The following is a 27437-nucleotide window of genomic DNA, read 5'->3' as shown; positions in this document are numbered from 1 at the left end:
GCAGGGCAACAATGAAGAAATTAGAAAAGATCGAGTATAAAGATATTTCACTGGAGACCAAAACCAAGATCATCCACACTATATTGTATTTCCAGCTCACTACATGTAAGTGTGAAAGCTGAGCAATTAAGAAAGCTGACAAGAAAAAAACCTGATGTCTTCAAAATATGGTGCTTGGAGTGAGTTTTGAGAACAGAAAGAGAAATAAGTGGGTTCTAGATAAGATCAAACCAGAACTTTCTCTGGAATAAAAAAATGACAAAAGTGAGTCTGTCATACTTTGGATGCACCATAAGAAGGCAGGACTCACTGGAGACAACAATCATGCTAGGGAACGTGGAAGGCTGAAGAGGAGGAGGAGGAGGAGGAAGAAGACCAGCTATGAGATGGACTGATGCCATAAAGGAAGCCTCAGCCTGGAGTTTACAGGAGCTGAGCAGAGATGTCACGTACAGTACAGGACACTGTGGAGGGCATACATTCCTAGGGTTGCCATACCTTGGAGATGACTTGAGAGCATGTTGACTTGATGTCAACAACAAAGGAAGGAGGGAAGGAAGGAGAGAGAGAGAGAGAGAGAGAGAGAGAGAAGCATGCTAACAGTGGCTGGAGTACAACTAGGTAATTTCATAACCTGGGCTTAATGGTCTATGGGGTGGGCAACTTGCTGCCCCATGCCCTCATCACCTGCCACTGTCTGAATTGTGGGCTCCTGGCTTTACCCCCAAGGTCCAGCGCTAGCTGCACCACCAAACAACGGGGTCGAATGACAACGAAAGGCAAGAAACAGCCTGTGACAATTCAGGGGAAACACTGCTTGCAAAATAGGCACTGATAGCATTCAGAAGAGCAGCAATTGGGGAAAATCGTCTTTGAGATGCTGTAAGATTGTCCGTGGCTTTTCCTGCAACAAACTAACACAACTAGCCCGATGCAGTCTACCACCACCCTCGCCCAGCCACGGCGTACTGTATTTTTTATTTATAGTCTTTTTTGCTGCTCTTTTTTTCCTCCTGCGAGAAACCCAAGCCGGCTCCATTTTATCCTTGCAACAGCCTAGGAGTCAAAAGCCACCCCGAGAACTTCCAGATCTGAAGGGTGCCGGTCTGACACACTGGCCTCTTAAGAAGCGTGTCCTCCCTCGTGAGAGAACATCGATCTGTTCCCACGTGGCCTCCCGCCCTTTTCTTTGGCAATCCCTTCTTCCCTTGCGAATCTCTGCCCTTCTTGCCTGCCTGCTTGCCTGCGCTCATTCCCTATTATTTCCTTTCTCCCTTTCCGTCTCTCTTGTCTCTCTTAGCGCTTAGCTACTGGAAAGCGGCAGGACAAGGGCAAGACGGCTTCAGCCGCGGCACTGCGCATGCTCCCCGGCTTCCGGGCTCTCTTTCGGGCCACGCTCGCAGCCTGACGGACAGCTTCTCCCTCTCCTCTGACGCCAGCTCAGAGCGTGGCGGCGGCGCGCGCTCCCGGGCCCAGCCAGCTGTGGCCTCGCCGCGCGCTCCCGCCTGCACTGTTAGACGTGGCAGTTCACCGAGCGCTCCCAGGCGGGGAGGGGGGGGAGGGAGCGCGCGAGCGGGAGAGCGAGACTGGAGCCGGCTGTCTCGCTCCTCTCTGACAAGAGCCTGGACCGGCTTGGGACGGCGCGAGCCGCGGGGAGGCACACACGGCATACGCGCGCGCGCGCGCATCCGCACCCGGCGAGGGAGCGAACGGGACCGCGGTGCGCTGGCCAGGTAAAAGGGGAGCCAGTGGGACAGCCTTCGGCAGGCATGGGGGGGACAGAGAGGCTGTCCCCTTGGGGTGTGCAACCCAGGAGTGCCTTAGAGCAATTGCACTGGGGATAGCAGCATGTATGCTGGGGTCGCGGGGGGGGGGGGGCGCATCCCATAAAAGGGACTGGGAGTGCCCTGTGCGCATGGGGAAGGAGATCTGACTCAGGGCAGGAGGGTTCCAGTGTGCAGACTTCATCTCCCCTCGCAAGTTGGGTGCAAGGTATGAAGCTCTCCAAATGTAGCATCTGACCCGCCTGGAGAACCCTTGCCTATTCACCTGGTGAATGGCTCCACGTCTTCTCATCCATGGCCATGCCAGTGATCTGGATAATGGTGAGATTCACTTAAAAAACACAAGACTGTTCCAACTCAGTGTGTCCAGCCTTTCTTTTTTTAGAAAGTTGGATTCACTATTACAAAGACGACGTGTTTAATTAAACACCCACAGACGAAGTGTAAATATTTCCAAATTAGTAAGGCATTATAAAACCTTTATATGTGACTTGATGGAATAAACACAGGCCAATCCATGCCCTGTTTGGGCACCTGTGGGTTGATTATTTCTCTGGCTGGGGTGAAAGTGTGAAGTTGGCAAAGTTCTCTTACAATCATGATGGAACACCGCTCCAAAGAAAAATGGCATTTTGCCATGGACAGAAACCCTAAAGAGATTTGTGTTGGATGGCGGCTGGTGGTCATGTGTATAACTACAACAAAGGCACTTAAATCCAGGTAGCCTATGAACAGAAAAGGTTTTTCCATGGGTCTCTTTTGGCCTGCATGCCACAACCTTGGAAGCATTTGCCCATTTTTTATAGAATTTTGAATTGCCAGCTGCCACTCTTTTTGGCAAGGGCTCTAGAGAAAACATTGAAAATTCTGGTTACAGGAACATGAGAAAGGATTCGTGCATCTTTTTGACCATGCATCAAAATGTACACAGGGCCATATAGCATATCTTACCTGTTGGAAATAATTTCAGTAGCTGTTCGCCACATTATTGCCTGCTTTGCTTGTTATAGTCTTTTGGATGTGGTCATCTTGGTATCAGCTGTAGCACTGACCTTTCCTGTTACTTTAACCTTTTTGAACTGACTTTGCTGATGTCAGAACTTTCTTCCTGTTTGGTCAGCATCCTAGGATATGCAACACGTATGATTTAACTATTAATGGAAGCTCTTTTGGGTGTTTTATGGGAATACCCAGATGATGACGTGGTTCAGACATCACAGCTAAATCATGATTTTGATGTTAGGGCCATGTCTTGGGCTCACTAACTCCAGTTCTGTCCCTTACACTCTGGTTTGTAACAGTTATGGTTTACAGCAATGTCTGAATTGGGAAAGCTAATTCATTTCTGTTACTAAATCAGAATTAGAAATTATGAATTGAACTATGTTTGCAAAACTATTTTTGGCAAACTGCATTTAATAGTAATCATAATTTGCCCCATCTTGATATTGCAGCAAACAGGGATGATAGGGAAGAAATCAGGATGTGGACGAAAAGAGACTACAATGAGGGGCAAAAGGCTAGGAGAGCCAGGGAGAGTAGGGGATCAGAGCTACTTGATCAGCTCAGTTGGGAGACCATCATCTTGTCACCGCTCTTCTCCTTAAATGCTTTTCCAGTTCAGTTAAGAACTTTGTATCTAAGTGCCTGTGCTTGTGTGTTTGCTTTTCCTCTTCCCTCCCAATTCCTTTTCCTTTTGTATCATGACTTTCTAGATTATAAAAGAGATATTATGGATTTTCTTGATATGTAAAAAGTTGGGAAACTTCTTTTTGGCTAAAGAGTGTAGTAGCAATTCTTCAAATAAGAATAGATAAAGGAGGGAGAATTTAGCTCAGTACATGAGCCTAATGGCTAAAGTGTTTGTCCATGGTATTTCAAACCTGGCCAAGAGGTGACTAGATCTGTTTATGGATTGCAGTCCATCACTTCTTTCAGGAGTGCCTTTTGGGCCTGAAACAGTTCAATCACATGGGCATACTGGCAGGACTGAAATCCTTCTAACTTTAGAAGTGGTCCAAATGCAGGTGAAATGGTAGTCAGTGACTTTGAACTCACAGGAAAATTGTATAGGTGTATTTTTATTTTTTTTATTTAAAACTTTTATATGCCGTCACCACATGCCTCAGCATCTCAGGATGGCTCACAACAAAGGTGTAGAAAAGCATGACATCAGCAAAGATTTGTAACCCATTACAAACTCCCTACCATGGATACCTTATTAAAGGCATGTGTCTGCCTCAAGCAGCCGAACACCTAGGATGTGTTCTTAGAGCTATTTCTTTGTGCCTCTTCTGATTATATGACAGATAGATTAATTGCACTGGTGTCTAGTGTGTTTTGTAAAGAGGGTTTAATTTGCCTTTTGCTTTTCTTGACAGCAGAAATTCAGGGAGGGGTCTGTGAGATTATGATTAGCATTTATAACAGAATTGGAAGTAGTGTTCAGTCGTTACGCATTGTTTTGTTTTCATTGCAAGAATGTCTTGGTCACTCAGCCTTTTGGTTTGCATAGGAAGTCTGACGTGGCAAACTTTCTTTTCCTCCCACTGAGCTGTGCAGGAAGTTGTTTCACTTGCTTCAAGCACTGCTAAGAGCATTATCAATCCTTACAACAACCTTGAACACCATTCTTTATATTCATATTGAGATCTGCAATGTAGGCGCTTTACCGCTGACAGTTAAGTAAAGAGAGCAGAGCTCAAAGTGCCACGTGTCATTCGGTCCAGGAGGGAAAAAAACTTACTCTGCCACTGGGAGCAACCTGATGCCTGCAAGCCCTCTGTGTGGCAATTGCAGATGACAGCAAAGCTTGCACAAGGCTTGGTGCTGCGATTTTACAAACTAGCATGGAAAGAGATAAATATTGTAATTTTAGGCACTGAAGCTGTAGCTGCAGTCAGTGTACTCTCAAGCCAAGTCATACCTGCTTTTTGAGAAGGATTCCATACTCTTCCCCATGTCTGTCTTCACTCTGAAGAGCTGAAGATGCATAAAAGAAGTTCTTGAGCAGTTTCAGCCTTTGGATCCAACCTTGTAGACACTTACTTGGGAGTCAGCATCACTGAAATCTGTGGGACTTGCTTCTGAGTTAATATGCACAGGATCAATGATCAATGTGTTTGCAATGATCACTTTCAGTCACAGTAACTGCATGTTTCATCTCATTAACCTGTATGTGAGCTCAGTCACGGTTCACAGACCTGGATTCTGTGGGTCAACCATCCGCATTGGGCCTCGGAATTCTACCTTAGTTATGCAATTGGAAAAGGTACAAGTGGTACAGCATTTTGCAGGATTGTGAAGGAGAGATGATGTGTGACTATCCAGATGTTGTGACCCACACCACCTGTGAATCCTCACCACTGGCTATGCTGGGTCAGGCTTATTGAAATTATAGGTGAAAACTTCTCAAGGGCCTCAGGTTGCCTACGCCTTCTTTAAATGATGCAGTGCTTCGTGTTTTGACATTGAGTCAGATATGGAGGCATCCTCCGTGTATCATTGGCTCCCATGGAATATCTGATTTTGAGCCAGTTCTAATAACTGAGTATCATAGCTTCAGGAAACCCCTGTGCATTTTTGCTATAGTAGTAGCTGTTGTTACTAGAGCACCATCTAAGTACATGAAACGTTACAAAAAGCAGACATGACAGTTCCTCCACCCCAAGGGCTTCATATCTAGAACAGATGGAGAAAGAAGAGATAAAAGGAAGAAATGGAAGCATGGGTAATCAGGGGGAAAATACACGATTTTTTCTTTTATTATTTCAGTGCAGAAAGGACAAGCTTACAAGAAAAACAGGAAATGACCATATGGAGGCGTTCTGGGAAGCAGTACCAGGTGCATTGGGTAGCAAGGGGAATTGGGTCCAGGGATAGGGTCTTCTAAATGAATGAATCTCATCTGAACTGATGTGTCAGGATACAAGCACAGGACATACAGATGAGCAAGGCAGTTTTGCTGCTGACGGGATGTTTCCTCACTGCCTGTTCCACATACAGAAGCCAGCTGGTTGAGTGTCAGCTCCGACAAGGAGACGGCATCCTCCACTGCATCTGAGGGTAGGCTTAGAGAGTGCAGCCAAGGCACATGGTGCACATAGCACCATCCTCCAGCAGCTTGCGAGCATTTCCCACCCCTTGGCGTCTGCTGCCTGAGGCCGCCATCTTAATCCGCCTAATGGAAGAGCTTTGAGGGTGAGAACAAGGAACGAGAACAAGGAACAAGCAGGATCTGGGAGCAGGAGGGAAGCTGGTGGAGGGATTTAAGGAGATGAGCCCCATGGCCAGCACACTGAGGGGGAAATGATCTGAGCGGCAGACTGCTGAATGGCTTTGAGTGGATGAAGATAAGGCAATGCAAGAAGATGGGAGTCAGTACTGGATGCCTTTTAATAGCCACTTCATTGAGAGTAGTAACTCTCATGCATGGGATGATGCTTTATGGATTGGCTGGCATTATGCAGAGGGCCATATCGCATGATCGCTACTGACCACTGTGTCCTATTTAAGGTGCGGTGCGTTGAGATGTGTGTTGGTGGCCATTCTGGATATTCAGTCCCATGAGCTGTTTTAGAGTTGTGGGTGGTTTGTTAACCTTGATTAATGACTGATTTTAGAAGGTAACAGTTGCTTTCTTTTATTTCTTTTATCTGTTTGTAGTTTATTAATTATTTATTATTCCAATTTATTGTTATTGTCTATGGATTGATTTTATGTTGTTCTCCATTTTAATGTTGTAAGCTGTCCTGAGACATTGTTGTAAAGGACAGCATATAAATGTTTAAAATAAATAAATTAACCCAAATTCCCTGGATTTGAATGAAATCATTGAGTCAACCTGTGTAAGGAATTTCAGCATGCAAAGCTGTCCTCAGTGACTATGAAAGCTAACTTCATCAAAGAGCAAATTAAAAATCAGACCTAGAAAAAATAGAAAAGAAAAAATTAGAAGAAACTAACTTTGGACCTTTTAGTGTGGGTGTTTGTTTGCACAGGTGTATGTGAATGTAGCATTCAAGAAAACTATGAACAGGAACTGTCCCATTTTTATAATGTTTCTCTACAGCTGGGGTGGATAATTTGTGGTACTCCATATGTTGTGGGCTGCAGTTTCCACTGGAAGCAAAAATGACAAAATTAAAGCTGACATACTTTGAGTATATCATGAGAAAGCAAGACTCACTGGAAATGGCAATCATGTTCGGGAAAGTTGAAGATAGAAGAAGAGGAAGAAAACCAACAATGAGGTGGATTGTCTCCATAAAGCAGGGGTCCTCAAACTTTTTGACCAGGGGGCCAGTTGAAAGCTGCCGGTGCTGGGTGCGGGCCGGAAAGATGGTGCCTGGTCATGCGTGCGGGCCGGCGCAGGGGTGGAGGTAGCGCGTGCGGGCATGCGCACTGAGGCAGAGGTGGGGTGTGTGGCAAGGTGAGGCGAGGGGGGCGGGCACACACTGCGAGGCGGGCGCATGATGCAGCGGCTTGCTCGCTTGGAGATAGTTTTCTCAGAGTGAGCAAACTGTTGCCTCCCACGTATGGGGCGAGGTGGGTGGTGGTGGGTGCGCATGGGCGTGCGCAAGGCAGGCCCAAATGGGATAAATGGGCATGGTGGGCCGGCTCCGGCTCCCGGGCCATAGTTTGAGGACCCATGCCATAAAGGAAGCCACAGTCTTGAGTTTACAGGAACTGAAGAGGGCTGTGAAGGGCTCGACATTTTGGAGGATCCTCATTAGATTCATCAGGTCACCATAAGTTGGAGTTACACGTAACAGCAACAACAAGAGCAGCAAGCAGCTTCCTCAATTGTAGGTCAAAACCACTAGCCGGCATCAGTTTGTATACCTTAAACAAGGGTGTGTGTCTTATGGCCTTCAGATGTGGCAAGCATAGCTAATAATGAAGGATGATGGGAGTTGTAGGCCAAAATATCTAGAGGCTGCATGCTGGCTTATCATATGATGTAAGGAAAACCTTCTGGTTCAAACATGCCAGAATGTGCTGTTGTGACAAGAAAAGTGCAATCCAGAGAAACTTAGGCAAGCCTAATGGAACCTGTATCGCTAAGGATGTTTTCCATGCAACTGTGGAAATGTGTGGAAACCTGGATAAGCAGAATCTGACAGGTGGGGCTTCCCCCCTCCCAATTATTATCTGACAGATGATAAGAAACATTGCATGTCAAGAGCATATAGATGGTACAGGGTCGGTCTGTAACCATTTATAGGCATGTCTCATTTTTCCCTACAGTGTGCCCCAATTTAGGAAATGTGGCCATGCAACCAGATGGATGCTAGGGATAAAAGCTGGTTATGTTTGCACAAAGTAACAGTGACTCTATCTAAAATTAATACCATTCACCTCTCTTATCTGAATAAAAAGGGACTTGCATCAATGACTGTAATATAGAAGTTCTATGCAGTTTGCCAAGACCAAAGAAGACGTCTGATCATTGTTATGCAAAATAGCTAATTAAGAGTAAGCTTGGCTTCGTTACTTCTTCTGTGTCACAGTGTAGGAGGAGCATCTCCTCCTCAAGGCCATCATCAAAGACCCTCCTTGGCAAGGTGCCCTTGCTAAATGGACTTTTCAGTGGTAGCACCCTGGGTATTGATGCTCCTCCCTATGATGATGCTCATGGCAATCGTGCTTCTGAGTAAATTCCTTTATATTTTCTCAGGCATTTTAAGGAGGGTTTTGTTTTGGTGCTTTTAGATCTGTTCATTGTTTGCAGTCCTGGTTTCACATGGTTTTGGGTGAGGCAGTATTCTCACTCTTTCCTGCAGGTTTTCTCTTGGTTTTATTATGTCCTGTTTTTAGTCATTGTTTTATTATATTGTACAGTATCCAGACAATTTGGATTATTAGACATTTTAAAAATAGAATTAATGAATAATCAGTGGAGTTGCAGTGATTTAATGACTTTCTTTTTCAGATTTTTTTATGACAAGCTTTCCTTTAGAAAGAAAATATTGCTGAAATGAATCAGCAGGGCTATGTTGCAGCGCCTCCATATTCTCAATCCCAGCCAGGAATGGGAGGGTTTGCTACTGGCTTTGGACAACCTGCGCCTCCGCCTTTATATGGGCACTATGGTGATTCCAGCCCATCATCCTCTGCACCTCAGTCAGGTAGGGTGAGACTATATAGAACTTGATTCTCTATTGAACTGCTTTGTGTTCTATTGCCATTCATTTTCAGTGCACAATTATTGCTACTCCAATTCTACTTTTATTTTGCACAGCACTACTCATAGTACTACTCATAAAATAAGCTCCTAGCCTGAAATCAGCCATTGCGATGGGATGCAAATATCTTTTAAGAAATGATTACAGTGGATCATGTTATTTATTATACAGGAAGTGGCCAATGTCCATAAAAGTGTATGCCAGAATAAATACATTTGTTAGTCTTTAAGGTACCGCAAGACTCTTTGCTGTTTTTGCATATACTACATGTGTTTGATCTGTTATCCAGAAATTAATTCTGGCACAACATAAGGCTTCCTGAGGAATTCAGACTTTATTTTGAAGTTCTTTCCTCCTCTATTTCACAACTGCAAAGGATTACTTGAAAGAAATTGCTTATATGAGTCTTGTTAAGGTTCTTTCCTTAGTTTAGAGCTGCTGTAAATGTAAATGGCGTTGGATAATTTGGAATTGTCTCTTGTGGCAGTTCTTTAGAATTTTATTTGGCTTATCATGAAGAAGACTTCTTTATATGAGGGCTTCATGTTGCTGCTTTACTGAAGTTTCTTGTCACGTTTTCACTGTGGGAGTAAATGTGCATGGTCTTTTCCCCCAAAGTTTTGTATTTTTCTGCCTTTCTATACCACATTAGCCACCCATACGGTGGCACTGGTGGCGTGGATGCAGTATAGTAGATTTGCAACTATTTACAAGGTGTTTTTTGAACTTTAACCCCAGATTTTCCATGCCCTAAAAAACCCCTGGGAAAATGAGTCATACACTTGGGAGAGGACCTAAAGGAGGAGAATGTTATGAAAAGGCCTCACAAATGTCCATGATCACGACAAATGCTTCACGAAGAGAAGCTCTTAATCTCCTGCTGCACACGGGAATGGCTAAACATAAGCCTTCTCTGCAAAGATCGCTTGCAATATTATATGAATCAAAAACTCTTACCTTATCAAACAAGCCAGAGATACAAGCCAATTAAAAAAACAAGGTTTATAACTTTGGCATGTTTGTGGAAGAAACAGGCTGGAGTTCTGGGTGTGCGTGTAAGCAAATCAAGATCCATGTTATACCTGATTCTACCTGCAGCGGAAGTGCTTGGTAAGTGTGCACCAGCAGGCCTCTTTCACAACACTTGCTCATTTGGCCAATGTGCACCCCTTTAATGTAATGGCTCTTCATTGCCATCTTCTCCGTTCATTTCGCTTTCAGCTATGTTGAAAACAAACGTGCCTTTTGGGTCTCCTGCTCCAATTGGATCTCCACCTCACAATACCCACCAGTTTAACCAGCACAGTCTCCAGAATGGGCCTAGCAGTACAGCACATCAGCCGCAAAGGTATTTTTTCAATTGCTAATTGCAGATATATTCTTTATGTTAACTTTATTTTTATCTGGTTTTTTAAGAATGGAAAAGTATAGTACATATAGCACTAACAATTTTTTGTAATAACATTGTTATACTAAAAGTATGATAATTAGTATGACTGAGATAATGGATAATATTTTATCTCTGTTGTTTTTTTTTATGAAATGTAGGCTGTAGTGCACTTTATATCCTGTTCTTATATCCTGGTGAATACAAATGACTGTTGGAGTTGACTTACAGTGAGATTCTAAACAGTCTGACAATCATAGAAAAATAGTTCCCATTCTTAATGTACATGGATTCTTTGAAGACATTTTAAAAATGGTCTATAAATATAGTTGTGCCTGTTTTTATTAAGTATTAACTAAGCCCATTACTTAACAATAAACCTTCTAGTATATGGTACATTGTATCCTTTTCCACCAAAAGTTGAAAGCAAACAAGAATTTGTAAACTCTGTAACTACTTTTTACAATGTTAACTCTTTTTTATAAACATTTTTTGCTTTTTTTGTTTGCTAAATGTGTTTTAAAACCTACCGAAAGGAAAATGCAAAAGCAGGGATGTCCAGAATACTTAATGTAGTTTAAAGCTCTTATTGCCAGTAGCTAAGTAGTAGTGGAAGCTTTTCAACTTGAGTTCCTTGCTGAAGGAAGAAAGGTAGAATACCAGTGCAATGGAAGGAGGAGGAAAGCCAAGAAACTATCAAACAGCCAGTAGCTGGGAGAAAGGGAGTGGGGCATCTGTATAGCTCCATAAGGTTGGATTTGACCCTTAAAAGGTTTGGATTTGGTCTGCTTTCCAGAAGTTCTCTGCCCCATCCCTAGTTTCCTGTTCTTAAACATTTATTTGGTAGCTTATTTTATAGGTAATATTCTTTTAGACAAATGCAGTACTTACTTGAGTGCTGTTCTCTGGAATACCTATTAAGAAATGTCTTTATAAATCAGATTAATCAAGGGGAGAAGTCTGATTTTTTTTTCATTACTGAATCAAGCAATTATTTAGATTAGAGTCCAAGAGCTAATCTGATCCATATGGAGCATATTCTACAGGCAGAGAATAACCTTTGACCCACATGCCTGATTTAAAAGATCAAAGAGGAAGATGAGATTTAATCCTATTTTAGTTCTCTTAGTTTTTTCTGTGCCATCATCTGAGTAAGCCAGGCAGGAATTAGAGGTGGTATATTTTATGGAAAGTGCAGGGTTTTTATGAATGTCTTAGTGAATACCTTGGGTTGTCCGTGTTGGAAAAGGACAAACTATCTCACTCTTAGTAAATCAAGACAATTGTGTGTGTGTGTGAGTAGGTTGATCATATGCATATGACTTTGTCTTCCATCATTAACAGCATAATCTTATGTTCTTTTAGACAGAAAAACTTCCTATAACTCCCCACATTCCCCAGCCAATGTAGCTAGAAATGTGGGAAGTGGTAGGTCTTTTTTCCTCACTAAACATGCATAGATTTGTATCCTAAGCCACTTTTAGACTTTATGGAACACTCTTTCAAAAAGAAATGTCATTCTCTATTAACTTGATTATCTCTTTTATTTTGTCTCGTGGTTTACCTGAAGACAGAAGGTCTAAGCATTTAGTGACCTTTGCTAGAACATAGTTGGCAAAATGAATAGAAAGAAAAGATATGTCATTTTAGGCTGCAATCCTAATCACATTTATTAGGAAGCCCTATATCCAGAACAAGCCTATTTATACTTACCCAGCAGCACCTCATGCTCCTGTGTTGGACTTACTTCTGAATACCGTATATATCGGCATACAAGGTGGCTCTCATATAAGATGAGGTCAATATTGTGGGCTGTTTTTATGATGTTTGTAATATGTTGGGTGTGTAAGATGACCCCCTATATCAGGAGTCCTCTTATACACTGGTATATAAGTATATCTTTAGAAAAAATGGAAATATCTTTAGGAAGAAACCACAAATATCTCTAGAAAAATCCCATACATATCTCTAGAGTCTTTGTGTTCCCTGAGAGACCAAACATGTGAGTGAGGCTGGCTAGTGCCAAGAGAAAGAGCACGGTCTCCCCAGAGTCCCTAGAGATATTTGTGGTTTTTCCACTTTTGTGGGAATCCTGCAGTTTCAAGTATCTGCAGGGGGCTTTAGAACTTAATCCCCACAGATATGGGGGTCCTACTGTATGATGAAAATTTTTCACCTGGCATATATGATGACCTCCCAAATTTGTGCCTTGCTATTTCTGCTTTCAGGGTTCATCTTACATGCCATCTTATACTATATACATTCTGGTGCATGTTAGAAACAGTCACAAGAGAAAGATAAGAGTGAATATGAAGTATATGTTTGGGTCAGTTGTAGTCTAACCTGCCTCCCAGGGTTATTGTTGTGAGGACAACATGGAGAGGAAAAGAACCACTTAAGCCACCTTGGGTTCCTTGCAACAAAAAGAAGGGCAGGGTATAAATGCAAGATGATGATGATGTGTGAAAGCTGCTTGTACATGAGTGAAGCTTGCTGTCTGCACACACAACTCCCTGATTGATTTCTTGGAGTTTGCAGGCTTCATTCTTGTAGACCTTGACTTTTAAGCACTGCCTGTCAAGACTACCCTAGATTGTGATTCCTGAGATTGTATAATGCTACTTTGTTTCACCAGGTTCCCAACTTCTCCACCTTCTTATCCCCCTTACTGTCATCCGTCACAGTCCTCCTATCCAAATAGCCCACCGTCTTCCTCTACAGGACAGCTGGCTAATCAACTTGGCAATATGCAGATAAATAGTTACGGTAAGACTTGCATGGTCATCCAAAAAGGCTATGGGGAGAGCATATTATTTCTCTTCATTGGGTCACATCCAAACACTTCTTAGGGTAGAAATAGAAAATGAATTCACTAATAAAATAGCTGACTGAAAACTGTGCAAAAAGGTTAGTCGTGACAAAATTAAGTCTCGTTGATTCCAGCAGAGCCAAACCCTTGAATAGAACTCCTGCAAGTGGGCTTTTGCTCACGGAGCAAGTCTTTCCCATGGCATCTTGGCAGCTCTCCACCTCTGCCTGCAGCTGGGGGTTGAGGTTTGCCATAATGTGGGATGTGGAGTGGCATCAGGGGGCAGCTTTAGTAGGAAGGGGAAATGGGCAAAAATACAAGATCCTTCCAAGGAGATTAGAAGTAAATATTCTTGTAGTAAGAACTGCACTTAACAAACATGTATGGCTTTTCTGCATAGGACACTGTTGTGCATTTATCATTCCCTTCTCACCTTAGGGAATGTTGTGATCCTTGAGTTTTGCTTCTGTGTCTAATGAGCACTTTCAGTCAGTAGTTGTAGAGCAAGGGAAATGCAACATGTAATAGTGAAAGCAAAATAAAATGCAATTTCCTCTAGTATTTGTACTATTCTTCAATATCACAGTGCCATCAAGAGGATGTGTAGCAGCAAAACAGGAAAGGAAACATTCTTTGTGTAGTACTCAGATCTGTTTTATAACGAAACCAAAAGTAGATATAGCCAGTAAACAGCCTCATGTAGAAAAGATCGAAGTGTCCTGGGACTACAATTGAAGAGTAGTATTAAATGTCATGAATAAATACATGTGAGAATCATGGGTTCATGAATCTGTTTTTCATGCTCAATTCAACACGAGTTGACTTTTTGCAGTGGCAGGTGCAATGGATCATGCCTTGACAACTGTCAGAAAACTAGGCTGAGCTGCCATGAAGCATAGCTGAATGAGCTTCTTAGTGTAAGAAAGCTAAAACTGGCAGGTCAAATATCAGTGCAAGATTTTGGTAGGGTATTTTGGACCCTAATGGAACAACTCCAAAGTGTGCTGGGTTCCTTCGGATGTTGGTATTTTTTTTCTTATTAAAGGGATATCTTTTTTAAAAGGTTCATGGCCTAGAAAATATTCTTCAATATCTTTTTAGAGCACTTTGCACAAGATTTCTAAAGCAAATTATTAGATAAAACATTCCTGTCTATTTCATTAAAAAAACCCTTATGGAAATAATGGTGTTCATTAAACACTTCTTTGTGAATTTAACTTTTCCATTTGAAAAGTACTTTTGACTTTTTCAAGAATATAGGCATTGCTGTACAATCTCTTTGAATAGCATACATGCTGAATGGATCAATCTTTCCTATGTATTTCATTGAAGAGTACTTTGAAATTCAATGCCAGTGTACTCAAAGGTGCTCACTTGTCTGAAATGAAATCTTTTGAGGCTCCATATGGGCCTTGTACACCTTGCACACTCAAGGGATCACTGGCTTCAGTATGAGAGTTGATATAATTCACCGTACTCCAAATCATTTATACAACCAATTTAAAGTATAAGTAAAAATGAGAAGAATTGTTGATTTATTCTAGTAGAATGCTAAATGGTCAAATTTCATTTTGTGGTAGCATAGGAATAGAAATTTAAAATGTCTGTCATTTGAATAATCAATTGTCATAGGTTGAAATTGCACAGCACAATAACCCTCATCCAAGGGTTGGGTTGACTATGGGCTGGGCATGGGTAGTGTAAGGGTTATTGTGCTGTCTGAACCCAATCAGAGTGTTTCAGGACTTGGATGAAGAGCTCTTTTTAATATAAAGTATATTTGAGGATGAAAGTATGACAATAAATGTTCAAAGTTACTTGGAGACTGTTTAGTATTATTTTAAATGTAAGGAAAGATTTTAATATAATTGTAGGTAATCTGGTGCCTCCTTGATATTTTGGACTAAAATCCCCAGAAACGCCTGCCAGCATGGCCAAAGATTAGTGACGAAAGGAACTGTAATTCAAAACATCTGGAGGGCACTAGGCTGTATACCTTAATGGGTTTATTTCAGTGGGGCTTTACTAAGCAAATCCAACCCATTATAATTTTAAAGTGAATGTCAATGAGCATTAGCAGCAGCAGCAGCAGTAACACAAATGTTGCATGATATTCAGTTTGCTGTTTTAGGGTGTTTCTGGTACAGGGGTAATAATGATGTGCTTCTGCAGGTTCCAGCAATGCCCCGAACACGCCACCTTGCTTGCCTTCTGGCCCCCCACCTTCTTTGCATGGTCCACCACCTCAAGCACATCAGATGGCCTTGTCATCCGGACCGCAGATTCCTCCTTCTCCAGCAAGTCCCTGCCCTCCACCTTCACTCCCTCCAGTGGCCAGGCAAGAGGGAGTTCCTGGGACACATCCACTGACCACCGGCCTGCCACAGCAACCCTCAAGTGAACCCACAAGGCCTGGGTTTCCTCCCCAGTATGGTAAGTGTGGCCACCTAGCTTAACACAAGGTTGCCAGGGCGCCACTCCTGGTTTTGAGCCCTGTGAAGAGAAGTTCCATCAGGAGAAGCAGCTGGTCCCGTGATTTGCTTTATTCTGGCCACGGTGTCTTTTCTACTGTCTCTCCCTTATGAATATTGCTTTTTAAGATGTAGACACAGAGACACATATGCAGCAGGGAGGGAAAGCAATTTTGAGAAGAAAATTACCAGGTAGGACGTGATTAATTGATTGATTGATTACACATCTATAATGCCAATTAGTGAAAGCTCTCTGCACTGTTTACAAGACAAAGCTTAAAATCATAAAATACAACAACACAGTAAAACAGAAAACAGAATAACCAAGATAAAATCCAGTACAAAGATCTAAAAATCATGTTTTCCCTCTGCTTTTCCTCTACTCTTGATTGTAGCTCACAATGGCTGCTGCTTCTTTTTTAAAGAAAGGGAAAATGGGGTAAAATTATATGGAACTCTTGAGTAACATGTAGTTTGTCCCTGAGGCTTTAGAGGTTGCTTTGGCCCCTGATGAAAATGATCTGTCTGACAGTCATTTTGGAGTATAGTAGGAATGTTAAACCAAAACCACTTGCCAAGTTTTCAAAGTGTTCTGCGTACTGCTAATTCTATTACTTGGTCTTTGTGTAACAGTAAGCCTGCAAATATCTAATCCCTCATGAAGATTAGATTTATCTCTTCCACATAAGCATGTCCTTATTAATAACGAACACCTGTATCTTTCTTCAGTAGGTCCCTTGCTGCTTAGTCCAATATTAACCAGAGCAGGCTTGGAGAAGCCAAAAGCTGATAATATATAAATGCTTGGGGTAGAGATATCCAATGAATGCAATGGAAGCACAAGAACCTTTAGACTGTAACGCCTTAAAAATCAGAAAAGGTTTTGGAATTAGCTATTGCTCCAAATAGGTGTTTGACTGGATCAAGACTGCACTGTCCAGGGTTCATGTTCGGCTTTGAATATTACGCTAGATTTGTAACAAATTGCAATAACAATGACAAAAGAACAATAAGAGGCAACCAAATGGAGTAGGAAGCATGTTGGAGTAGGATATGGGAGGCCTAAGTTTAAATTCCCTCTCAACTCCGAAGTTCTCTAAGTGATTGTGAGCCTGTCATCATCTCTGAAAAAACAGGAAAGGTAGGATTAAAGCAACATATCACAGCACAAGAGACAGGTATATGTAGGAACAGAGCAATGTGACACTGGATTATCATAATCTTGCTGCCTCAATTTTATTTGCAAGCTTAAATGAAACTCTTGAATGACTCAATGGAATGCTGGCTGGAAGAATTTTCCAATCAGGATCTTCCCTCTTTTCCATATTGCCCCATGAAATTACACCAATGAATATCTATTCACATCTATCCGCTTGTATAAGAAGGGAAAGATCCAGGTTTTAGTTGCTTGAAGATGTAAAACAGGCAGTGGGGCACTAGATCCTTCCATAAAAATGACTCTTTCCATACAAAAGTAAGATAAGATCCATTCCCACAGGAATGCAGTACGATGGGGAGTAAACTTAAGTCTCTGAATGGAAGACATTGTAAGACAAGCATTAATTCTGAGCGGCTTTGACAGGTGCTGCTTTTATCTCCTCTTTTTTCAGGAACCTATGGCCCTCCAATGGCAGGAGCACAGCTGTCCTACCCAGGTGGCCTCCCCTCGGGTCCAGCCCAGTTGGCTGGACCACAACAGAGGAAACTCGATCCTGATTCCATTCCAAGCCCAGTGAGTAGGAATTTCCTTTAGAACCACTGCTGCAAATGGGGACCCTCCAGATCTTTTAGACTACACTTCCCACCATCCCTGGCTGATAATCATGAGGGCTGCTTTAGCATATGTGGATGAACTGCCAGAGTGAGAGGAAAGAATGAGTTAGGAGTTATTCCACCTTCAAATAATATTTATTTATTATGTTTTAATACTACCTAATAGCTGAAGCTATCTAGATGATTCACAAAAGTTAAAAATATAGAATGCAACAATATGATAAGAAGTTGAATACAAAGCTTAAAATGCATGGGATATAGTGATTAGCCTAGTGTTTAAAGGCGTTGGGCAGAATCAACGGAACGCTCATGCCCCTGCCAGCTTTCTTCTACCCTACTACCCTACTAATTCCATTATGCAGGTAAGCAACACTTCATGTGCAACAATGATTTAGTATTTCTGAGGCAACCAGAAACAAGGATAAATTGTTTCTGGAAGGACACAGGGTTGTAGAGATCATGTAGGGATGCTCCACTTACCTGACTCCTGTCAGAAATGAGCATTTCCATTCATTTCAGGCTTCCCCGGGATGCATTTAAATCTGGTATTGTGATTTAATCTCCTTCATGTAAGTGGTGAACCCCACTTATACAATAGAACTTGCAGAACCCACTGCAGGTAGAAGGGACTTGGTGGGGTGGATAGGAATCATTGGGGTGTATGCACCCCACTAGATTCTAGATTCTAGTATGAAATGCAATAGTTCAGTGGATTTGTAGCCAATTCCTCAAAATTAAAATTCTGTTATTTTGATTATATTGTGTACCTGGAGGAATTATAGCAGTTTAAAATAATGTAGCTTAAATAAACACCATCTATATCTTAGTGAATGAAAAGAGTTCAGTGGCATCTTTCAAATATGTAGGCATATTGGTCTGTTTTCTGAAAAGAAAATTACTCATCTGATGCTTAATTACAAACAAAGTTTTTGTAGGTAAGGATGTACTTCACCAAAAAATGTTAGTGTACTGAAAATCTTATTTCACTGTTCCAGTATCACAATGCATGCTCTGAACTGGACTTGTTTTCAAAGTTGCATGGGTGGGGTTGTTCAAACAAGCATAAACCAGAATCCATCTGTCTGACTACACACTGGACTGATTTGGATATCTTGACTGATGTGGACTGTATCATGTGCACCACTCTTCTCTCATGTGTCTGTGTGGAGAACTTTGGAAACTCTTACTTCCATTTTAGATTACGGATTTCTGTGTCATCTGCACTTGATAAACTGTGGTTAATCTTAACCCCACTTAATTTCAAACAAACTAGCTTTGAATAATGGTTGTCAAATCTGGTATATCCATAGTTAAGATTAAACACAGTTCCAGGTCCAAACAACACACTGTATTAAACTATGACTAATTAAAAATAGGAGTAGATTCTTTTCCTTTCCCTTTCCCTAAAAATTACACTCTGTCAGATATACAGATTTCATCATTTTGGGTTCTCCACTAAAGAATCTTAGGTGCTTTGAGCTGGACATTCCAGGCAGATTTCAGTAAGTTCCTATATTTTATACACAGGAATTAGAAGTTTTCCTCATTCAGCTGTCCCTCTGAACCAAGGATTGCTGCAATGTGTTTAATGAAAATAATAATTAAAAAGTATTGCTTGTTTCCATTTCTGACAATATATATTCTTTATCCATAAGATTCAGGTAATCGAAGATGACAAAACTTCCAGAGCAGGTCATGTATATGCTACTAACATCAGAGGGCAAGTTCCTCCTCTGGTTACTACAGATTGTGTCATCCAAGATCAAGGTAAATGTCTATCCATCTGTGAAGGAACAGACCTGTCCTTCATTTCTGTTCCTTTAGTTTGTTGTAAGAGTGTTTGTATATGCTAGCTGATTCCAGGCAAGGAGTTAAGAGCTGAGAGATCCAAGTTTAGTCAGAATGCAGGGGTAGATGTTTTGCTCAGGAAGCAGGAGAATATAAAGTTCAAGAGAAGGTCAGAATAGAAAATTAAAAGAGAAAAATGTTTTAACTTGTAAACAGGGATTTAATTTACAAAATAGAACAAGAAACTATGCTCCTGGAGAATAATTTAGAGATAGAGAGACTCCCCTCTCTCTAATTTTAGACAAAAGTTAGAGAGTGATAGAGAAGGAGGTGGGGAGGGAGAAAGAGGGAAGCCTGGAACTAGAGAACTGATTGAGAGACCTAGACCAGCTATTATTGCACAGCGGGCCTGGATAAAATAATGACATGTTTTGCTTAAGTTTACTACATGTGCTTATCTCTAGTTGTTTTATTAACCTCTGGCTCATAGAGGTTTTTATGTGGTATGTGCATGCATCCATTCAGATTTTAAAACTTTTTTCTACTAACATTTGCTTTCAGTAAAACGTAAAACTTTGTTATTGAAATGATGTGCACTTTTCCTTTTGTTATCCATTCCACGGCTAATAGCCAGACCACACAGTATTTAATAAGTAATGTAAAGCTGGTTTGGTGAAGATACCCAGCCAATGAGTGGGTGTGCTCATGGCACCCCATCATGGTAAATCACCAGAATGGATTTCTGTTAAGTACAAAACATCCAATGACTGAGCTCTGTGGTGGCTTTGCTACCTCCTCTTTCCTCCTCCTCTCTCGTTCCTTCTGGAGATATCCCAGAGGACACTGCAGTGAAGAATGAAACTCTTCTCTTTGACAGCAGCAATTGCAGGCCAATTTTGTTTGTCAAAGAGCCTCCACTGTATAAGAAATCCTAAATGCTCATGCCCTGAAGTGCAATTGGAAGGATGGGGAACTGACCAGAAACTCTGCCTTTAGCTCCAGAGGAGCCAAAAATATGATGGGGACCCTTTGAGAAGCCTTCTCACATGAAAGCTTCTCCTCTTCTTCATTTAACAAAAAACGTTATGTAAAGAACTATTTTCTCTCAGCTCTGATTTATTAAACATTGGGTGTTTTATTGCCAGGTAATGCCAGTCCCCGATACATTCGCTGCACCACCTATTGCTTTCCTTCATCTTCAGACCTGGCAAAACAGGCTCAGATTCCTTTAGCTGCTATCATCAAACCTTTTGCCAATGTTCTACCAAATGAGGTAAGAGGAGAAACCTGAAGATCTGAGAAGAAACAGTTTGCTTACAAGTTGAAACTTTTAGTGACATGAATGCAAATTTTACCATATTAATTGCTCCTTCATTTGGAGAATAACCATCCCTTGATAATAAAGCAGAATCCAAAGGGTTACAAGGTAGGATCCATGAAATCAGGCCTATTGTCTCAGAATTCATTGGCTCATTAAGAAGGATCAAAAAGGAGATTTGGGTTTCCCATAGCCTCCACCTCGTATCATAATAGTATTCTTACAATGGAGTTGTAAAGAAAATTCATCATTAGACATTACATGGGACCATTCCCTTTTCAGCATCTTGTTTTCAAAGCCCTGAGCAAATTTTTGGGTCTTAAGGTGGTGCTATAGCTTTGGCTCAGCCAGACATAGCAGAAAACAATAATTTCCTACTATTAAAAGAGGTCTGCATGAGCAGTTTGACCTGGCTTGTTCCCTTTAACTATACTTTAAACAAACCACTGTTTCCTGGTTTCAGTCCTCATGGGGAACTATAGCCTAGTTCAAGGCCAAAAGTGGATGCTTTCAGTCTCATCTTGTGCCTTGTGAAAGAGAGGAAAGTGGGCAGGTAAGCCCAAGGCTCATGCAGGCCATTCTAGTAAGAACATTTATTGCACATTTATTATACATAAACATACCCATATAGATTTTTTGCTGTATTGATCGCAGTGGAGGGTGCTTTAGCTCCACTAAAAGAAAGATAGTCCTGTGCGTTAGACCTTCCACACCCACAAAACTCCTCTTTCATTTGTTGATGGTCAACTTCTTATGGGATCCATTTTGAAGCACATGAGGATTTTGAAGATCCTTTTGAATAGGGTAAAGATAATTGCTGCTTAAACGTTTATTGAGAGCTTGCTGCCTGTTGATTTATATTTCAGCATGCTGATTCCTTCTTTTTTCTGACAACACAGTTTCTTTTCATTTCCTCTGTCACAATAGGGATGATCTATGGAAAGTATTTAGAGAGTTGTGGGTTTTTTTTTTTAAAGAATTGTTTGACAGAATTTATTTTTAGCAGACCACTGCTTTAGCAACGGGATATAAAACAAAAGCTAACAGCTATCATGCTAGGCCAGGCACTCCACAAATTGGTTTTGGAGATTAATGGATATGTGCCAGGCGTAGATAAACCAGATGATCTTTGTTTTACATTTTAATGCTGCTGACTATTAATATTATCTTTTCTGAAGATAGTATTTTACAATTTGGAAGATTAATGAAGTGTGTGTGTGTGTGCCTGCAGTATCTAAAGAGAATCAGGAAATTTAGAAGTATTCTATAATTAATTAATACATTAAAATTAATTAAGAAGTTAATTAATACATCTTGATTGGGCTCACATGATATGATAGCCTATCATGGGTTGCTACCCCTGATGGGTGACCATGTTATGAGAACCTGGACTGATTTTGCAGGGGTGACTTGTTCATAAGCAACAAGCCACCCTGATGGCCCATGGGTTGTTGTACCCACAACAGGTTGTTCTGTCATCTGAACCCAGGCAACCAAACCCATTGTAGATATGGGAAATTAGCTACAGAGCTGCTTGTCAAGAGCAGCAAAAGATTCTAGCCACTCTTCCCAAGCTGCTTCTTGAGCAGTACCTGAGTAGCTGTCGGAACATTTTAACACAAACACACATACACAGAAAAACATTACAAAAGTTAACTATACTGCAAGCCCTGTAGAACTGGGAGGATGTTTTCTATCAAAATGTTGCAGGTATCAATGCTGGCCATTTCCTAGAAGAGGTTCCAGTGTGTCCCCACTGCCTACACGCAAACACTGGTTTCTTGTGACCGCTGACCAAAGATGAATTGTCAAGAGAAACCAAAGATGTGAGTGATCTTTGGCTGTGAAAAGGAGGCAGTGTAATTTATACTCCTGTTACTGCAAGATCCTCATCTTCTCCCTCTACAAACAGTGCTCAGGATGTTGCACATCTGGCATTTCCCACAAGACTCTAGGTGCTTGGGAAGATGCCCAAGGGCAACCCCCCTTTTGTCCTGGGTGAAAGAATTTTGACAATGGTCAAAAATCTGGGTCCCTTTAAAAGATGAGTTGGATAGAGCAATGAGTAGTTTTATACATTGCTGTAGGCCACACAGCAGGCACAAATGTTTATGCTCCTGTCAAAAAATACCCCTATCAGAAAATCCCTTTTAAAAGGAACCTGACTTTTGAGTACTGGTTGGCAAAATTCTTTGCTCCCATAAAAGGGGCTGGCTTGTCCTTTTCCACCTTTCTGAGCACCTAGAATTTCAGAAACTGTGGAAAAGTATGAAGAAACTGAGGTGAGGCAGGTGTCCCCCACCTCCAAAACCTCACTGTGAAGGGGGTAAACTACTGGCCGCCCTCTTTCATGAGGAAAGATAATTGAAGTTTGGGTTTCCCTGGACAACTCACCTTTTGGCACCTGTTAAGAGAGTGAGGTAAGGAATACACCATTTTGCAGCCTCTTTAGGCCAATGTCCATGAAGGATTCCTATTGCCCTTGGACAACAGGCACTCCCAGGACACTGTCCAGGTAAAGCTTGCCATTTTTGACCTGGACAAGTGTTCATGTGCAAGTCCAACTAAAAATTCATGGTAAGTTTGAAAACATACATGCAAATTCTTTCTCTTGGTTTTGTTTTGTTTTTAAGGTGATGAACCAGTTGCAGCCCCACCAATGTGCTGCTCAGACACTTTGAAGGGGCAGTCACTTGCTGTCAAATCAGAGATTGCAAAAGCGATCTTCATGGGAGGAGGGGGTAAAAGTGGAAAAATAGTCACAGCATGTACAAAAGGATTCATGATCACAGCAGGGAAGAGGAGATGAAGTGGCATGCTATGGAGTTCCTTGGGCTATCTGTGGGATGACCAAGGGAAGGAAGGGGGAACAGTCCATGGTGAACCTGACCATTGGTTTGGTGCATTGTGGGTTGTTTCAAGAACATTCTAGAAGGTTGAAATGCCTTTTAGGCCAAGGGCCAAATTTAATTTCAGTCTCCTCTGTGAAGAATTGTTCTAGTTAAGAAAGCCAATTTCTTCACTTTTGTTAGTGGAAAACAAGCAGTGGTGATGCCTGCAACAGAAATGGAAAGTTTCTGTTGAAGACACTCACAGGAAATGTGTGTAATGGCTTGTACAAATCACAGATACATTAGGTGTTAGCTCTATATGTGCTGCTCTAAATGTCAGTAATCCAAATGTCACTTCAGTGCAGAGTGAGACTCATGAAAGGCAGAAGGTTCGCCTGAGAACAGGAGAGGCTTTGCCATAAATTATTTTCATGACCTTCTGGTAACAAAGTTAAAACTACAGCTCTCTTATTACAGCAATTTCCCCTGCATACAAGCTTGTTTAATATCTCTCTGTTCTGTTCCTACATTCTGATTGCTTCTGCTCACTGACATTTTGGAGACCTGTTGTCTACTTTCTTGATTATCATCTCGCATTCCAATTTCATGCTCTTGCTTCCATCATTGGTTAATCCTGACTGCTGACCTTCCCTTGATAAACAGCACAGCTCAACATCCAAATAACAATCAGCACTTCAAAGCTGAGAAGTAGCTGCATGTACTTAGTCTTCTTAATTCATGCACTCCCTGCTTGGTTACCAGAATGGTTAGAGTCTGTACAATTCTGCTCAGCTGTCAATGCCTCATAGTTTAGCAATAAAGTGTGTGGAGAACCTGAGCTGCACTGTGCAACAGAATTACACAGATAGAAATAGAGCCTTGAAGAAAACACACATAAAAATATACATTGCAGAGAGAAGAGGAATCAGACGGGGATGTGGATGTCATTTATTTGTTTCTTTAATTTATTTATTATAGTTATATCTCACCTTTCTTCCTTCAAGGCATTCAAGGTGGCATAAATAATTAGTATTTGATTTATACCCTCCCTAAGGAAATGGTGTTGAAGGTGGGCAAGTATAAAAACTGACATTTAAAATATTTTTAAATTAAAACTTAGTTAAAATAATTATAAAGCAAATATATTAAAACACAATTATGAGCAGATTATGTCTTCAGCCATCTCCATTCGTAGAAACCACAATAGCAGTAAAAACAGTGTTGCTGACAATGGAATGTGGTTATAAACCTTTAGCTTCATTCAATAGCCAATGTTGTCTCGGTTTCCTTGGATTTGTCCCATAGTTTTCATGTAAAATGGTTTTATTTGCCCTTCTGATTTCATGGTATGCCAGTGAATATTGTGCCATTTGACATGTGTGAATGTGTTGACCGCCCAGGCATGTATCTGTAAGCACTTACCTCAAATGACATATGGGAGGAAAATTACTCTTGGCCATTCTTCAGAGGAGACCATCTTTGCTTTTATAGTGTGTTAATGTTAGAACCATGGCTGGCCTGAGTCAGTTTGAAGCTTGAGGTGGAACAGCAAATGGCACCGTGTCACTGAAGCGGTATGCTAACTGAGGCCAGTCCGGTTTCTTTAGCACCTGATCCCACAGGCACACTTCCCCTTCCCTGGCAGTCAAAGTACAATATTAATAGATTAATTAACACTTACCTGTCCTTTCATGATGCCCAATTCAGATGCTTAATTCTGCTTAATGAAAAGACTGGTTTTGCATTATATTCACTAAGTTAATGCTTGGTGGCTAAGACAAGCATCATAGGAATTGCTCGGAGAGCACTCCAGTCCAGATGCCTGCAGCTCTTTGAACTTTGAGGGCTATGGGCATCCTTTTCAGGGTGAAAGGAGTGCAGAGGCCTTCTTCATGGTCCTCCTGTCCTGCCAGTGTTAGCCATCTAAGTGTTGTGCCTTGGAGTGGAGGCAAAGGAGACTGGGCCCTGTTGGGCATCATGGTGGTGTCAGGATATCTTGCATTCTTGGTTTATGAATGTCCCATAAATCTCCATCTTTTCTGATGCTCAAACTGAGTGCTGTTGCTTATGTGGCCAAAGTGGCAACAGCCACACACAAGAAGGAGGCAGTGGCAAATTTGGGGGAACCACAAGGGCAGTAGACTATAGAACAGTCTAGAGGAAAAGACCCACAGAAGCTTATACACAAAGGGTTTCTCCTTAAATCAGCCTCATGAGACCTGAGCTCCAGCAAGGCATGCTGGCAGAACAGAGCTGGTTGTTGGAGGACAGGAGGGGAAATGGGAATGACTGGAATGGAGCAGCAGCACTCAGTACTGCAACATTTTGTTGCAAGTCCCACTTGTTAGTAAATGTGTTTCTTATTTTCATCAGAGGAAAAACTGGCATTGTTGGAACACATTACTAACTGCTCCACATCCAGAATTAGAATATAATATCAATATAATATAGATTAGTAATAGGTGTCCAGAATTTCCCAGTCAGTTTAGATTTAAATTTATCTTGCTTCCTTAAGAGTAAAAGGGATATTTAACTGTTTGCTGAAATGTGATTGCAAGCAGCACAAGCTCTGCTTATCCTCAATATATCTTAGTGCACAGTGACTCCTACAGAGCACATGGTGCATAAAAACTTCATTGTCCAAAATGTGCAGAGCACTTTCTGGTCTCTGCTAGTTACAATTAGATCATAAAAGAATGAACTTCAGTTTTACTTGTAGTAGCACTAGGCAAATTGCAGTAAAAAGTTCTTGTTTCAAATCCAGAAGGGAGGAGATTCAGAAGAGCATGAAACCTGGCCAAGAGAATGATCCCTACCAACTGTAGGGGGTTATTGACAAATCTGTTATAGATTTAATGGAAATATAATACTATATTCATTACTAAATACTGGAGTATTTAGAATACTAGAGTAAACTGCTTTTGTGAAAAATGTGGTCAATGTTTATTCTTTATTTAACTAGATCATTCCAAAAACAGATGACATTTTCCTCCTTTTGCAGAATAACTTGCTTTATATTTGCATGTTTAAACTTAGTTGCGTAAGTAATATTGTGGCAGATCTCAATATACTACAATAATTTTCAGAGTATTGGTTCTACTCTGAGTGTGCTATAGAAAGGCCGTATGGGTATTTTGAATATATATATACTAATTCAGTGCTGCAGACAACCAAAATAGCAACAAATAGATCACTGAATGTAAAAATCTTTAAAACCAGGCAATGCAACTTTTGCTAGCTTGTCTTTTTATAGGCACTGGAAAGGTGGGAATAGAAAAAAATTCCACTCTGAATGTAATACATGACCAGACTACTTTGTTCTGGTATAACTACACCTGTCTATAGTAAAATATTAGATACATATGAGGAAATAAATATATCTGAAGCCGCCTAATCTTAATCAATTACTTTTCTGAGCATTTTATCTATATTTTTAGCTTACTATTTTCTAGAGACACATATAATATTATCATTTCCCTTTCACTTTTACATGCTCACTTTTTTCTTTTGCAAAGCATTATGCCAACACAAAAAGAGGCCTGTGTGTATCATTTTCTTAAAGCTCAGATCAGTTAATCTGATCATCATTCTGACCAAGATGCTTGTATTTTAGATATAGCCAACCAAAATTAAGTACTCAGTTCGTTGTCTGTGCTCACACAACATGACAAGCAACCCTTTGTGCTTACCATCAGTTGCAGTTTTTTCCATGATCTACCCAACTGTTGGAAGTGAGGGCAATCGTTCTTGGCACATTCTCAAGGTCCTCAGATTGGGACTCATAGAATCATAGAACAGAAGAGTTGGAAGGGGCCATGAAGGCCATCGAGTCCAACCCCCTGCTGTTGCAGGACACCAAGTTACACTATCCCACTCAGATGGCTGTCCAGTTTCTTTTGAATGTCGCTAGTGTGGGAGAGCCCACTACCTCTCTAGACAGTTGGTTCCGCTGTCATATTGCTCTGACAGGGAGGAAGCTTTTCCTGGTGTCCAGGAATCTGGGTTGTCGCAACTCAGTGGAGGAAGAGGAGCAGGAGTAGAGGCAGGCCTTGGAATGTTGACCAATTCTAAACACTGAGATAGGAGAAC

The 27437-nt window shown here is 41.3% G+C and overlaps 1 protein-coding gene across 2 annotated transcripts in view; it reads left to right on the top strand.

Annotated features, from left to right (window-relative positions):
• Window positions 1-1545: 1545 nt before the first annotated feature.
• SEC24D (SEC24 homolog D, COPII coat complex component) overlaps window positions 1546-27437 on the top strand; it is a 51790-nt gene continuing 25898 nt past the window's right edge. Inside the window, exons 1-8 of one of the 2 annotated variants that reach the window (XM_044428517.1) lie at window positions 1546-1733; window positions 8719-8914; window positions 10193-10319; window positions 12994-13124; window positions 15340-15600; window positions 17249-17370; window positions 19067-19178; window positions 20345-20472. In XM_044428517.1, coding sequence (XP_044284452.1) covers window positions 8764-8914; window positions 10193-10319; window positions 12994-13124; window positions 15340-15600; window positions 17249-17370; window positions 19067-19178; window positions 20345-20472 — 1032 coding nt within the window. In that variant the 5' untranslated portion in view covers window positions 1546-1733; window positions 8719-8763. Of the gene's footprint in view, window positions 1734-1971; window positions 2106-8718; window positions 8915-10192; window positions 10320-12993; window positions 13125-15339; window positions 15601-17248; window positions 17371-19066; window positions 19179-20344; window positions 20473-27437 lie in introns of those variants that run through there. The other variant, XM_044428518.1, reaches the window with a different exon arrangement.

This window comes from Varanus komodoensis, unplaced genomic scaffold (assembly GCF_004798865.1).
Source record: "Varanus komodoensis strain SLA01 unplaced genomic scaffold, ASM479886v1 scaffold2, whole genome shotgun sequence".
Classification (NCBI taxonomy): domain Eukaryota; kingdom Metazoa; phylum Chordata; class Lepidosauria; order Squamata; family Varanidae; genus Varanus; species Varanus komodoensis.
This window is presented reverse-complemented; position numbering and strand designations above follow the sequence as displayed.